Source organism: Brachionichthys hirsutus, chromosome 4, assembly GCF_040956055.1.
Source record: "Brachionichthys hirsutus isolate HB-005 chromosome 4, CSIRO-AGI_Bhir_v1, whole genome shotgun sequence".
NCBI classification, from domain to species: domain Eukaryota; kingdom Metazoa; phylum Chordata; class Actinopteri; order Lophiiformes; family Brachionichthyidae; genus Brachionichthys; species Brachionichthys hirsutus.
In genome coordinates this window covers 2,463,519-2,479,897 of record NC_090900.1, presented here as the reverse complement: position 1 = coordinate 2,479,897, position 16,379 = coordinate 2,463,519, and the positions used below count along the sequence as shown (strand labels likewise).

At 46.6% G+C, this 16,379-nt stretch overlaps 1 protein-coding gene across 1 annotated transcript in view; it reads right to left on the bottom strand.

Annotated features, from left to right (window-relative positions):
• arb2a (ARB2 cotranscriptional regulator A) overlaps window positions 1–16,379 on the bottom strand; it is a 106,027-nt gene that overhangs the window by 37,701 nt on the left and 51,947 nt on the right. Inside the window, exon 8 of the mRNA XM_068738686.1 lies at window positions 70–186. Coding sequence (XP_068594787.1) covers window positions 70–186 — 117 coding nt within the window. The remainder of the gene's footprint in view (window positions 1–69; window positions 187–16,379) is intronic.

Here is a 16,379-nt window from a genome sequence, read left to right as displayed (position 1 = left end):
TGCACAGCCTCGCCTTTGTTTCCCTGCAGTGTGTGTGTTTTCGTTTCTTAGCATGTAACGTTATTTCACCTGCTGCATCCAGTCCTGCGTGCCTTTGCTGGTTTCCTGCAGCCACATGTTGTGTGCCGAGTCGGTCAGAGCCACGGCGCACACTCTGTTCTTCACCTGCATCTCCCTCTGATTCATCTGCAACAAAATGTAAAATTATGTTCTATGACAGATAGTCAGCTAAATATCGATGAACTCCCTAAATTGCGTTCTTTGTCCAAAACATGCAGTCGGACCACTTCCCGGTCAGAGATAGCCCTTACCCAGAGGACGTCTTTTTAGGCCAGCAGATACAGACTCAACACGGTGTATAGCATAATGCTATAAAGTGAAATATGACAGAGCCGCTCTGGCGTAGAGTGTCCTTGTCATGTCCTGTGTAAATGTCCTTCCTCGTGCACGTTCAAACACCTCGGTCCCCATTCCTAATGCCCTTTCCCTTCACATGTCACAGAGAGAGTGGCATCCACAGACCCTTCTTCCTATTCCCCTCTGAATGTCAATGCCAAGAAAAATGTCACACAACGAACTTGTAACGGGACTACAATAGAGTCCCCACAAGGCCGGTCCTACCCAAAGGAGTACCGCAACTGGGCTTCGAGAACGAGCCGCCATGCTTTAAGGTGAAACAGGAAGAAAAGGGAACATGGGATGCAAGAATAGGCCAATAATCACTTAGCGTGTATTTGGCGCATTGAGGATAGCCATGCTCACGGACTTCCTGGTCACATGGGCGTGGCTCTAAACCACTGCAGATTCTTTTTTTAAACTAAATTAAAAATTCATCATAGGTCGAATCTAGAGGAAGTTTAAAACCTGGGCCTGTAATTGGCTGCTGCCGACCTTAAAAAAATGAAATTTGTGATGACAGTTGTGGCTTGGTGCCGGAGAATAAGACCAGTGTACTTCAATGGGAGAGCTAAATGATTTAGGCAGGGATTGGAACACGAGGGCTGAGTTGGTCTTTGCGTCTAAGAGAAGGATAAATATTGGTGGATTAAAGCCGGAGAGAAATAAAACAATACAGCTGAAGCCTAAGTAAAGAGTTATGGTTTGGGCAAGCATGGAGTATCACACAGAGTATTTGAATGCACACTCCTTTGCCAGGCCAAATTAAAGTGGGAGAGTACAGAGATTAATGTAACGTATTACGGCCCTAAGGACTCATACGTCACACAGCGGATAAGGCCTTTGCCGTGGAATAGACTGGACAAAGAGGGGGGGTACAATCATACACACAACTGTAAAAACAAGGAAAGAACATGTATGGAGCAACGCATCCACTGGCTCGCACAAAATCTTACAATCACGCACACACAGAGAGATGCACACTCCTCTGTCTACTCCACCTTCTTCCACGCTTGGTTGAAAAGCTTTCCTCTGGCAGAACTGGGCCCGTGGGAGTAGCAAAGTCAAGCTTTTATAACTGGAAGTGTCAGTCAAGGTCCTGTTTTCTGGCGCTAGCCAAACGGGCCAGTCTGTAAGAATTGGGGGCTGCTAGTAGAGGCCAGGAAACGGGAGGCAATGGGCTGACTGACCATGGGGGGAGGGGGGGGGGGGGGACACACGACAGGAGAAAGTCTGGGAGTTTGGGAAGAAAATATGTTTCTACTTTCCAAGTAGATAAATAGCTCTCTTTTCGTAAGTTAAACGTTTTCACTTTGGAATGAAAATGTTCTTTATATGGTTAAGGTTCGCTGCTGTAAGTTTTGTAATAAGTGTCAAAAGCAGAATGAATTTGTTGTTATTAACTTTAGTCGGTCTTATACAAAATAATTCTGCTGTGGCACTTTTACATAAAGTGCTTAAGAGATGACAAAAGATATGCAAATAGATGGAGGCAAGAGATAGAACAAGAATACTAATACAGACAACCAGAGGAAGTGTGTGTGTGTGTGTGTGTGTGTGTGTAGGAATGAATGTGTGCAGACATGAGATCACAGCTCAACAGAGGTGCAGTTTGGAGAAGGAGGAAGAGGATGACTGACAGTGGTTTGACGAAGATAAAGGTATTTACAAAGGAAGATGCACAGCTGGTTAGGTGGGAGTGAAAGAGTGTTGGATGGATACGGGTCTGGAACTTAAATACTGGACTTAAGTATTTAGACAATGTATGAGTAATCACCAAGCCGACAGATGCCTGGAGAGAAGGATTTTTTTTAAATGTGGGATAATGAGACCTTCGGAGATCCTAAAGAAGTCATTCAAACTGATTGCATTCGGCACCTCTGGATGTTTTCTTTTTTTCTTTTCGATGGGTAAAAGTTCCTCCCCTCCCCAAACAAATTTGTTTTGGTTTGAAACACCAAGCAAAAACTCCTTTTGCGCTGCTGTTTTCTCTGTGACCTGCTATTCAAAGATTCTCACGCAGCTTTGAAAGTTTGCTAAAATGAGCAAACTCTAACCAAACAAAAGTCTGTCTTCTCCATGATGCCTCAATCCAAGATTAAAGAGCAAAGCGCTCCATCTCCCAACGTTTGCCGAATCAATCACCTATGACAGCTCCCACTACCACAACGCCTACAAACACATGTTTGGCTGTGGGAGCTGTTGGGGTAATAGGCTGGCAAATAATGATTTCAGGAGCGAGTGGCTCTCTGGGACGTGGCTTCACACCAAAACGATTCTGACATCACCGAACCCCATGTTTCAAAGGCCGCGATGGCAACTGTGGTTGATTTGCAAGGTAAGAAATAACCCCCATGTGTCTTCATAATAATCCAGGTTAACTCACAAACCAGTTGCTCACCAAGTTGTCTAATCAAATTGCGTTATCATTTCTATAACATGTTAGCCTGTGAATTAGCTGTGTTAAAATGTGCTAATCCACTACGCAACCACCAAATGCAGCGCTAACAAGGAAAACAAGGCCAGCTGTTGCGATCCGTCTCGTATAGGACATGGGGGGTAAGAGAAGCATGTGGAAATACTTGTTGAGCTAAAACCAACACACACAGATGTTGAGCCATTTGCTGCGTCTCTGCTGGCCTTTGCTATAACGCTAAAGCAGCTGGATGTGCAGAGTTGGGGCGGGGGGGTTGGACACGGGAGAGTGGCACATAAAAAAATAAGACAGGAGTTTAAAAGAAGAAGCTGGATATCAAATGTGCAGATGTGCACAACAAAGACTGTTATTAATGCTTTATTTATTCCCAAGAGAGACATTTTCGGTTCCTTTGGCACACTTTCCAGGAGGAACAGACCACAGGGTCAGCTTCAGTACAGCATCCCTGAAGCAAGTGGGCTTTCACAGCATAGGCAGACCCTTAAATCTAAGTGGGAGCTACGCGTCTGTAGCCGCGTCCTCGGCTTGAAGGGCGGCCTCCTCACTCACTTGAGCACCTTGATGAAACGTTTATCATCGGCCTCTGTCTTCATCTAACGTCTGCAGGCTTGTAAGATCCCATTCATTTACATTATGAAGGCCATTTTGACGTCTCAATCTAGTGCACCGCGATGAAGATGCTTTTAAAACTCTTAGCATCTTTCTACGGCAAGCTGTTGTTAAAACACACTCTGTCAAAGGGATTTGAAATTCGCTGCAAGCGGCCATTACATTGACACGTAAATGTGGACCGGAATAACTAAGCTAAATCAGACCGGCTGTAATGACGCATCTGAAGTGATGAGAAGTAGGCGGCTTGGAAAACATGTTGCGTTTAAGATGCAGTCCGTCAGATCACATGTCCTGGAGGAGGAATCCAGAGTCACCCTTAAGCAATATGACGTAAATAGAGCATTTCAAACTACACCACTTTAAGCTGCTTCCCGCTACAAAGACGGCTAATTGCAAGACTTTCTGATGTGTATTTTCAGATTGTGATATGCAACGCTCCTGTGCTTATGCTCGGGGGGGGGGGGGGGGGGGGGGCATGAAAGGGAAAAAGGAGGGAGTGGGGGCGGCATATTAATCATGTTTATTTATCTGGACAAGGAGTTGAAATAAGCAAAGAGCCATCATTTAACAGCGTGCTAAACTAATCTCTGGTCGAGATAAATACTTAATTTCTCTTCTCTCCCTGTGACTCTCCCTCGCTCATGACTGCTCCGCCGATGCTACATCTAAACACCGGCAATAATAAAAGCAATTATTTAGGCCTTTGATAATTATGTGTCAAAGGCAGCAAAAGTCACCAGATAATTGGGAAAAAAACAAAAAAAAACACTGAACGGTAATCCACAATGGAGATCCCCAAGGGGAGATGGGCAGACTTATCCCTCGAAAGAATACAAGTGAGAGAAAGGACAGAAAACCGGCGAAGACAGAAAGATGAGAGCTCTTTGAGGGACCTCGCTCACTGTCAGACAGTCGATGTGAAAAGCTGCAATTATACATGGAGACAGAGAGCGGAGAGAGAAGGGGCAAACAAGAGAGAGCGAAACAATGCACGGAGAGGAAAGGACAGAAAATGAGATGGAATCAAAGGAGGCGATGGAGGAGTATAAAACCGAAAAGGGGCCAAGGGTAAGGGGGAGAGAGAGAGAGAGACAGACAGAAGGAGAGAGAGAGAGAGAGCCCTGCGACGGTTTCTACTGTGGCTGCACCGTGCGCTGCCAACAGCCGCAGATAATCCAGGACTACCCACTGAGCACTGAAGCACTGCTTAAATATTTGATTGATTAACCGTCCCGTCGCTGCCAGAGAGGAAGAGGAGTGCGCCCGAGGAGCCGGGGCGAACGAGGGAAGAAAAAAAAAAAGAAAAAGAAAAATACGTAACTAACAAACAAACATATATGCGGGTGCAAACCGGAAGGCTTGGGAGGCACATGGCTCAGACACGCTAACACATACACCCCCACAAATCCCTACATGCAAACATTGGAACAGGAGCCCAAACACAAACACACATAGACGCACACATTAGGAGCTTGAGCAGCGTCTGCAAAGACAGTGGCAAAAGGCTGGGAAGAAAACAAACAGGAAGGCGAGCCGGCTGGCAGCGACTTCGGCTCAATGAGGACAATAGACTTACAAATAGTGGTTAAGTTGATGATCTTCAAATGGGGGGGGGGGCTCTCTGTCTCGTGTGTTGGTAGCTATTGATCTTGGGTCACACAGAGGTTCAGGGTTTAGCCACACACACATGTGACACTCTGATCCCTGGCTGTGAAAACACAGGCAGCTGCCCCCCCCCCCAACCCAACTCTGACGCTTCCTGTGGCTTTGAAGCGGCAGTCCCATGTCCACTGTCGGTCCCCAGTTTCCTTTGTCTTAACCGCAGGAAGGAAGCCCTCTCCAGCATGAGGCCACAGGGCTCCGGGGAGCAGGAGGGATTGTGTGTGTGTGTGTGTGTGTGTGTGTGTGAATGTGGAGGTGTGTGTGTGTGTGTGCGTGGGTGTGGGAGTGTGTGTTTTTTTTTTTTCCTCGCTGAGGTCACATGCATTTACTTGCAGGGTTTTTCCCCTCTTACTCTCCGGTGCTTGAACTTGCGGTTTGGGTTCAGAGAGGGGGGGGGGGAGAAAGCAGGAGAAAACGGCGATAAATTCCTCTCCTCCTTCCTCTGGTCCTTCCTCTCCTCCTTCCACTGGTCGCTGCCGGGCGCACGCAGGATGGAGGGGAGACGAGGAGGAGAGAGAAAGGGACGGCGGTGGGCGGAGAGACAAGGCGTGATATGAAAAAAAAGGGGTGAGGAGCAGGTATTGTTAAAGTGTGTGAGTGACGGGACTGGACGGAGGGTAGCACAGGAAGTTGCTGCGTATGTGTGACCATGACAACCGCAAACACACACGTATACAGCTGATAGAAACACACACACCAACACGTGGGAGGCGGGAGTGAGGAAAAGGAAGGCCAATCAATATTTACTGACCCAGCAGAAGTGGGGGACGGTCGTCCACCGGTGGAAACAAAGGACAGAGGATGAGGAGCGGCGTGCCAGGAAATCTGCCGGCCGTGGGCGCTGCGGCCCGCTCGCGCCCGCACGGAAAACAAGAGGAAGATGGGAAGGAAGGACGGCTGCGAGAGGGCAAGGAGGGCGGGACGGAAGGAGGGAGGGATTCATAAACAAAAGGACTCTGGTGGAAATGAGCTGGAAATGGATTAAGTTCCTGGATTAAGATGATGGTGTGTGCATCCTTCATCGGAATAAAAAAATCGTTTCTATTACCCCTTCTCAGCCACCTTTATGGTCAGAAGTGTTTTTGCACACAAACAAATGTCTCTTTGCTCGATGGGAGTATGCATATTGGAATAATAAAAAAAAAAAGGACACTTGAAACACTTGAACGTCTGTTGCTTTCTACTTGACTGACAGCTCTTTTATTGCGGTGGACTTGCATTCAGAACCCAATGAGCCAAGCAGACGCTCAAATGCATCGCGGCGCTTCGTCGTCCGCGCAGCAGAACACAATTAATTTCTCATTAACATCCACACAGTGGTGACTGTTAATGATATCAACTCCCAACAGTTTGGTCAATTTACATTGTTGTCGCAGCGGAAAAAGAACGCCGCTCGTTGCCGTAACAGTCGCCACATCTCACTCTCACGTTACGGTGGGGGGGAAAAAAACAAAGTTTAGTAACACCAGAACCCGCGGGTGTTTGGTGACAGCAATTATAGAAAAGATCCAAACGGCCATTTCTAATTAGGAAGCGCTCCTCAAAGTGACTAATTAAAGCCTTGCATTAATTACAATGCATCTTAGTTAAGAAATCAGGTACGGGCGACGCCTTCATCCTTCCCAAATGGACCTTCCGCATGAACGGCTCCGGTGACAGTCCGGGCCGCATCGTCTCCCATCGGCCTTTCCCGTCCCTTCTCTCACACTCTTCTTCTTTCTTGTCTTCCTCCCCGTCTCCCAACCCTCCGGCAACGCTGTAAAATAGAAACCTAACCTCAATATTTTCCCTCACGGTGCTGGGACTTGCTGGCCCATTAAATTCCCCTTCCCATGTGTCAGCTTGCACATTTCCACCATGAAATTTTCATATAATTAAACTTTCTTAATGATTTATAAGCTATAATAATAGCCGTAAGTATTTCAGAGCAGGTTAAAGGGACAACCTTTAAGTGCATACCGGGGGACGACCCTGTTTTAACACAGTTTCGGATGGGTGACTCTCGGCGGGGAGACGAGGATGGATAGGGTGATGGAGAATGGGGCCGAAGGAGGGAGGGGGATAAACGAGAGGGCCTAACAAGGGTGGGTGGAGAAGGAGGCTGAGACCTTTGTGCTGTAACTCAAGGCGATGCTGACATGGAGGAGAACCAAGGGCTCCATGAAGACAAGCTCTCCACGGAGAGGACTGGAAAGACACACATGTGGAGAAGAGACAGACAGGAAGGGAGATGGAAAGACTGGGTGCAGAAAGAAAAAGAGAAATAAAGAGAGGAGCAGACACCGAACAGATCCTGTTAAATAAAAGTGAAATGAATGTTATGATGAAAAAGAAAAGCTAAAAAAACTCGCTTAATCCTGGTTAGTATACAAATTAAAAGATCAAATCTAAAGTACAGTATGTTATGGAGTTCTCACACACACACACACACAAACGTTTGCTCTCTGCTGCCTCTCTGATGGCAAGGCTGATATGATTGCCACTTAGGAAATCAGTGTGTTTTCACACCACTCTCAGCTCTGCCAAAGCTAATGTGTTAAATATCCATCGAGTACTGCTGTCCATTTCTGAGACACACACGCGCACGCGCACACACACACGCTCACGCACACCCGAAGGGTCCAATAAACACTGATTCGTTGTAATAATTGAGCTCATAGTCGGATTCCGAGCCTAAATTTCTAAATTGGGGTGCAGTGAGAAAATATCGAGACACTGTGACGTGTAACTCGTCTTCTAAATTTGTTGCGTTGAGCTTTAAGTAGGGCTAAATTTGTTAATACAAATTAGTGAGACATTTTCTTTATGCATCTCTGTCGCGTAGAAATCCACACATTAAGTCCAGCTACTGAAAGTTCTTTGAAAAGGTGGAGTCTGCTGACGGCGAAATCCACCAAATATCTCTGTGGACTGTTTTTCACCTTAGCTGTGATGGGGGAGGAAGAACAAAAGGAAAAGAAAAGAAAAACAACAAATCTGGAGGCGCCTGCTGCTCTGCACATAACTGGCAAATCAGGTGTGCCTATGTGTGTGTGTGTGGTTTTGGTGTGTGTTTTGTTAAAACTTACAGGGCCACTCGACACATCTCTGAGTGAGAAGCAGCTCATGGATGAATGGGAAATAAGTTACAGGGGGGTGGGGGGTGGAAAAGGAGCAGCGGAATAATGCAGTGCTAATGAAAGTGGCAAAGACAATGTTGCCTTCAGGTACCAACTTTTACGCCTTCATATTTGCTAGTCTCCTGCCCTGGAGACCAAAGGAAAAAGAGAGAGCCCCTGAAACAGTGGGGGGGGGGTATGTAATCCCCTTGTACTCAAAGGAAGATGAGGAATGGAGGGGAAAGAAAAACTAGATATGGCCAAATGAAATTAATGGAAATATATATAACAATCTGAAATTGACTTCTCATGCCACTAGCCATTATTAAAAACTGTTTTTTAATGAGAAGAAAGATGAGTCCGAAAAGAGAAGGAAAAAAGAGAGCGAAGGGGTTGAGGCCACATTACAAATTGGACAGGCCGGAGGAAGTTACAAGTTAATTTGGCCCATCATGAAAACACTTTACAGTTCTCAAGGCAAAGCTACTTAAATTATGACTCTGATGTCAAAATGAATCAAGACATGAGACTGAAGAGAAAAAAATAATAATACTAGAGGAGGGTCTAAGAAAATACAAAACAATTCAATTAGTCCTTTAAACAGGAACACAAATGTCTGGTACCATTTAATAATAAGACTATTTTACCTTCTAGATTTAAATATATACTGAAAGGTTTAAATAGGAATAGGAAAAAAAAAGACTACATTATTAAAATAAACTAATTTTAAAAAGTAAAGATGGATTTAAAGAGGGATAAAAATCAAAAATATTATTAATATTAGCAATAATTTATTATCATCAGTATTATTATTAACAATAGTTTATTGTTATTATTATTAGCAATATTTTATTTATGTATTATTAGAAATTTCTTATTATTATGCTTATTCTTATTATTTGTTGTTCAAAGCTGATGCTTTTTAATTAAGAGTGACGACAACACACTTCTGAGCGCACGCTGCAATCACCACGGTGATTCCCCTTAATGAATCAAATGGGGGGGGGGGGGGGGGGTCTACAAAAAGTAGTACACAGCCGCTGAAGTGTTTTTCAAGTGATATTATTGATTAAAAACACAGCCTGAGATAAGAGTGAGGAAAATGGACCCACACACAAACACACACAGATGAAAGGCATACACACACACAACTCACTAAAAAGTACATTATTAATCTTATGAAAAAAAAGCAATTAAATCAAAGTGGTATAAAGCCTGAAGCGATGAGGACCGTCAATTCTGCTGGAAATGCCACAGAAGATTACAGTTGGGTTTGTGGATTTCATGAACATTTTTTTTTTTTTTTGATTAGGGAGTCAATTATTTCTCATTACCGAAGATGCTATTTTGGAAAAAGACCTTGTCAGTCAATCACGTGGAAAAGTCCTCGAAAAGCGTGAATAAACCATTAAGAAAGCGGCGAGTGTGTGTGTGTGTGTGCATTGGAGGTGGGCATTGACCCCTTTCCCAACCCAAACTCCTACTTGTAGTCAAATTACCTTTTTAACTATTACACCTCTGTCTCGTCTTTGTCAGCGTATGGTAATTAGAGCCTTCAGTGGAGGAGATTTGAAAGGAAAACAGTGTATTTATTAGTTTATCTCAGAGAAAGGCATTTACCCGGAGCTGAAGGTAAGTTTGAATGCAGTGATTATCTTGTCAGTTTCAGGGTTTTTGTGCAAGTGTGTGTGGTTGAGAGTGTGTGAGTGAATGCTGGAGTGTATGACTCCAGGTGATATGCCGTCATGCGTGTGTGTCTGGACGTACATATATGTGCTCGTAAACACACATATATATATATATATTCATATACGTGTGTGCTATAGCCGCTTTCGGCACACTGATAGGCAAACGCAGCACATTTCTCCCGTCGTCTTTGTTCTGCGTTGGGTTTTGACACCTCGAAACAATAGCGGTGCTTCACTTCACCCAGCCCCAACCCACCGCCAACCACACGGACGGGAGCTGCCAATTAGCACTATCAAACACCCCTCATCAGCTGTCTGCTTACCACAAAAAGAAGAAGAAGCACAAAAAAAAACATCCAGAAAACAAATCAATACTTCAGTTATTTTCCTATCAAAAAAACAACCCCAGTCATTAGCAGGCTTATACAGGAGAGAGAGTGTGATCGCTAATTGTGTAAAAAAAATAAATGGATTGTGTCTGCAGAAATGAGACAAAAACAACGAGTCCTGCTGGCGTGACTGCATTCATTAAGAAGAAGAAACAGTCAACCAGAAGAGGAGACTCAAAGGTCGGGATGCTCTGTGTCCGCCTTCGACTCTGGTGGCGACAGGGGGATCCTGACTCTTCCTTTACCCGACCTGAATGCAACTCATGTCTGAACGTCTGGCCTTTTAGATCTGGACGCTCGCTTTTCCAACTCTCATAAACGCCTCACGCTCTGTTTTAGGTGACGTACCTTTGTCTAGCGTCACGCTACGTGAACTGCGTTTGGCGGCCACCATGCAGCCAGACGATGTGGCATGACCCCCGGGGGGAAAACGGGCCAATGAGATGACAGAGAACCAAAGAGGAGGGGCGGGGGGGCTGTCATGGAGAAGAGGTCTCAGCGGGCCGGAGGTGAGCGGAGGTGTCTGGGAGATGACTGCTGCTGCTCTCGGTGGTCCAGGCTCGTTTCATTCACCCGCACTCTCGGGTTCACCCAAACAGAAAGAGGGGGTGGAAGTGGGGCTGAGGTGCACATGGGTGGAGACCAATGGCCCTGGTTGCCACCGGAGACCGGTCACCTGCCTGACTTCCTGTCTGTCTGGATGCAGATCTGTGCCATCCATTGCAGACAAGGGAACGCTCTCAAGCAAAATGCCAACGCCAACAGGCGCACATGTACGGGAATACAGACATATAGATGCGCGGAAGCCTGCTGAGGGAAGGAGAGGGGCAACAAAAGACAGGCAGTGCCCCCTAGTGTTTTCATCAAAGAGAAATGAGACCAAATCAAACTCCCCATCAGGCCGAACAAAGCCACAAAAACAGATAGAGGATGAAGGGGGTGCTGAAGAGGCTGGAGCCACGGGAGAAATGGCATCACATTCCAAAGTCACAAGGGCGGGGGGTGAGACGGAGGTGACGAGATTATGGCGGGGAGGGAGGAGAAGGATGGAGGGAGCTGGGGTTGAAGAAAGGATGGAAGGTGAGGAGAGATTACGGAGCGCTGGCTGATTGTTGATGGAGGGGCGAAGAGAAGCCTCGACACAACCAAGATGGTTTCAATGTTTGAGGCCGAGGAGGTGCGAGGAGGAGTAGGAGAGGTGGGGAGGCGGGCAGGCCATGCATGAAAGCCGATGTCAGAAGCGTCCTGAGGAATCGCCGAGTGTGATGCCACCTAACGGGAAAGCGGAATACATGACAGACACGCACACACACACACACACACACACACACACACACTGACTGAATTTTCATCAAACCACCCTATGCGGCCTGATAACCGATCTGAACATGAGCCGCCGAGCTAATGAGTGATGCGACAGGGAGAAGTGAAAGCTAGCATCCTAGCTTTTTTTGGCGCGAAATGCAGACTCATCCTTAAAGAAAGAAACATGAGCACATTTTTGAGCGCAGATCTCACATCTCTCCGGCCCTCCAGCAAGCCGCACATCTAGCTCCGAGCCCGCTAGGACTTCAAAGAGCTGCTACAAAACGACCAGCCTCTCATTTTCCTTTCTCCTTTTCCTCACGCTCCCTTCCTTCTTGCTCTCTCACAGCACCCCCCCCCCCCCCATCGTATTTCACAGCACATAAAGCCTTAAAATGGCACATAAAACAGTTCATCTCTTTTCACTGTCAGCTTTCGAGGCTTAAAAAATTAAATATGTTTTACTGCAGGCACATAACTAAAACACAGCGATGGATAGAAATCGCCATAAAGGATTCAAACTATGCTTTCAATAAGTATCAGAGACTATAGAGTCGGGGATAGATCATCTAAAAAGCTAAAAATGGGATATTTAAAGCTTTATCTGTTGAAAATATGAGGCGACAGAGAAACTGTGGGATTGCTTGCTTTTGCCTCGACTATAAATTCCTCTGTGATGTCTGACGCTGGAGATGTGTGCAGAAAACAACACGCACTTTGTGCAGATGATGCACCAACACTGAAAACATCTTTAGATGTTGTGACCCTGGTGCTCAGGGTTTGCAGTAGGCAAGATGAAAACACCACAGAAAACCGACGCTGCATTCAAGGAAGCTTAAAAGCTGGCGAGACACAGGCAGCGGGGAAGTGAAGGAGGCGGGCGTGGTTTCAGATGCAGAGAAAAGTGGAGAGGATGGGAGAGACAGAAGCAGAGGAGGGAGAGAGGGTTTAAACTTCAACCCTGGAGTCACTGGGTTCGCTGACATTTGCACCAGGATCCGCCTCGCCGTTCCTCGCTGCTTTTCAGAAATGACACCTTCTCTCCTTTCAGTCCCCGAGATTCATTCTTCCTCCTACATTTTCCGCAGAGTGACACCATTCACGGTGTCGAGGGCAGGAAAAGAAAAGAAAATCAGAAAAGAAAACCAAATTGAATGAATATGAGTGATGCCTGTGCGGCAATTTTCCTGAAGATTCCTCTCATACGGCGTGCATTTTTATAGGAATTAACAAGGGGGGCAGGGAAAAGATGACAAGCAATTCATTTGAGCTGTCAACGTGTCATCTTCGGAACATTCAAGCCTCAAGTCAGCCGCTTGTATTCCCTTCTCTTGTGAAGGTGACCCGGGTCGTGCCCAGCTGACACAGCCCAGAATCAGTAGGTGAAGGCGCGAACACGCCACAGTGGGAGCAGCGAATGCAACACGGCGGTGGGAATAAAAGGGCAAAAGGAAGAATGGGAAGAGACGTCTGGCAAGAAAAATATTTTAAAAATGAAGTGTGAGAGTAGGACGGCGCAGAATGGAGCACCAAGGCCGAGGTTAAAAGAGAAGGGGGGGGGCAGAAAATAAAAAGAGGAAAACTATTAGAGAGACGGTAACCAGATGGGAGATGCATCAAAACAATATCCAAAGGCCAAAGGGAAAAAAAACGAGCGCTCGATGGACTGTTTCGCAGCAAAGCAAGGACAACGAACGACAGAGCGAGGAGTGAAAGAACGGGATGGCGGTCTGAATGTAAGGGTGAGAGCGGTCCGATGCGGAGGAGAGGGAAGAGAGCGGGACCTTTCCTCTGAGGCGACGAGCCGAGGGGAACGAGAGGCAGACAAAGCAGCGCGGCGCTCTCACGCGGCAGAACAAAGAGGAGAGGTGCATCATGGGAGTCTGAGCCTTACGCCGCCACCGACGCCATGCTGGATGAACAAACAAGCGTGAATCAGAGCTTTATGGTCATATGTAGTTTTGAGTGTAAATACTGTGAGAAGGAGGAGGATCAGAAATCCTGCATTAAATTCCTCAAGGGGGGAAGATAGAGAGAGGGAAAAATGACAGAAGAAAGAGAGGATTGGATCAACAATGGGGAGAAAGAGAAAAGGAAAAGGAGGAGGAAAAAATAACTACAGCGGAGAGGAGCGTTTTCTCCGTGAATACGAGCAGAGGTCGAGAGATGGTTGGTGATGGAAATAATAATATTTGTGTGTATCTTCAGAATAATATTGCCAATTTAAGCAGTTAGAGCAGAGTTGGCGGGGCGAATCCGAACTAAAAAATTATTTAGTCGCGGCCTCTAAAGTTTTACATCTGCACTAAAGCCCTTCTCGTCCTGCAGCGGGCCTCAAACGCCAGATCCACAGTTGATATCTGTGTAGTACTGTCTAAAGGAAGGAATAAAAAAAAAACCAAAAAACCAAAGTGATCAATGTGAGGAGGCACGGGGCGCTCACGGACAGGCCAATCAATGGTGGAAAGAACCTTGCCCAGGGCCTTATGCAAATGGGGCACGTCCCGTAACCTCGGGAGCGAACATGCGCATTAGATCAATGGGACGAGGGTAGAACCTTCCAGCGAGATCAGCCTCAGCCAGTAAATATGTAACGATGAATCCCTTCAGATTTAACTGAACTCAAATGAACTGCGATGAGCTTGGCTTCTTCCATCGCATCGCGGCGAGACGGACCCCGTGCCAGGAGAGGGGCGGTACGAGAGGGGCGGGGCAGGAAGAGCGGGAGGCAACAAAGACTTGATGCGCCGAGGACAGATGGATTTTTCACTTCCTCATCCCAACAGGAAGAGAAAAGAAACGGTGAGAAGAGACTTATTAATAGTCAACTCAACAATACGTTCAATCATGTCACCATGGTAACATCCTGGCGCTTTTGAGGCAGGAAAGACAAGAGTGGGTAAACTGTGATGACCTGGTGAGCACATGTTAGACTATTTAAAGCTGTCTCACCAAAATCTGCACTCTTCAGAACCGTCAGGTGATATTTAGCGGCGCCCTCGTATCGCTCAACCGCTACCACGGACCAATCAGAACCAGAGAATCACAGCTTCCTCTCCGTTAGCAGGAAATAATACAACTTCCTGAACAAGTCGTGGCAGAAGAAGAGTACTCAAACTGTTGACTCTCACTGAGAAAAACAAGGAGAAAGATGGAGAAAAGACGCATGGAGGGAGAAGGAGGGATTCTTGAACGGATGGTGATCCTGAAGGCTATCGACTGTTCCCGTCTCCGAACTCTATCCGAGAGCAGCGGCTCCATATCCGCCTCTGGGATGTTGGGTGCAATATAGGAGAGTTTGATCAAAACAAGGCGTCTATATAAGGAGAGTAAGATAAGTCGTGTGGAAGCAGCAGTGATGTATGGCACTTCCCCACGGTGGTTGGAAGCGTCTCAGATGGCCCGTCTAACCCAGACCCGTCCACAAGGGAGCAGAACAAGCACCGCCGCCCTTCAGCGAACGCCGAAATTATGAAACGTGAGAGAAACAAGAGACGAGTTAAGCATTTCCTACAACCCGATCCTCCTCTCAGGCGGCAAATGTAATCTGGAATTCAAAGATGCCCCTGAAACAGAGAGAGAAACGCCGACAAAGGTGAGAATAATGGCGACGCGTTGAAGGGAATACTCCACAAAGCCCATTGTGCCACTATCCTTTTCAGCAAGCAAACCCGCTGTAATTTGGTCGCCGTCATCTGCCTCCAGTCACAATGCAGCACTACAGCTTTGAAATGGATGGCAAATGAAGGCCATTTGTACATAATCACAGCAGATAGAAGAATTCAGAAGCCCTGCATTGTGCTGTGGAGGTGGAAAGAAAGACCTTGGTCTATCTGTGGCAGGCAGCGCAGCTCGGGTTTGGCGAGGGGAGGTCTTTTTTCTCCCTTCCAGAAAACAAGCAAATCAATTCAAATCAAATCAGCGCGCTATAGCCGTGACATTTAAACAGTTCAATTGACATCATTATGTTAAGAGAGCCGCGCTTCTAAGATGCCTTTTCATTCACAAAAGAAATTAGACGTCTATATTTCAGCAGCTTAATAGAGCAAATATGCTTATGGGCTGCTCTGAGGAAGAAACCGTGTCTTTTCACGGTGCAGAAAGGGCCGGGCATTGTCTGTCATTACGAGCAGAGCACAAAAACACAGAGAGGGATAATAGACATAATACAGACGCGGCTGGAAAACAGCGCCATTCACGATATGCACGCATTACAGGATACGCAGGCGTGCAAAACCAACGCGCATGCTTTCTCAGCAGTGATGGTATACAGTATGTCCTGAGGGCTGCTGTCCTGCTGTGCAGACTGGCAGGCACTTTTGTCACGGTGGTCCTTTTGTTTCACATCAAACAAAACACCACAGCTTTTGCATACGGCTCCACTAATTTCTGTGAGTGCGCCACAGCCATTTATCATCGCCTCTCACCCTCTCCTCCATCCAAACGTGGCTCTGATAGCTGCTCTCCGCACACCAAGCTGTTCTGCTCAGGATGATGCAGGCTTCTCCGAGCTACGGGTGACACACACAGGCATTGACATGCGCACACACACACACACACACACGCATGCAGGAAGCCGCACTGCCAGTACACCGCTTGCAAGCCCGGCAGCTATGGAGAACCTTGAGATAAAAACAAACCTTTTTCTCCATCGCCTCCAGAAGCAATAGACAGGCTAGCATTCAGAGTTCGAAGGCGGCCCGAGACGCGCATACAACATCAGACGGTGTGTGCGTGGACGGTTTCAAAACTGGGGTCATTTTGACAACAAATTAAAGTGATTTTGTGCTTG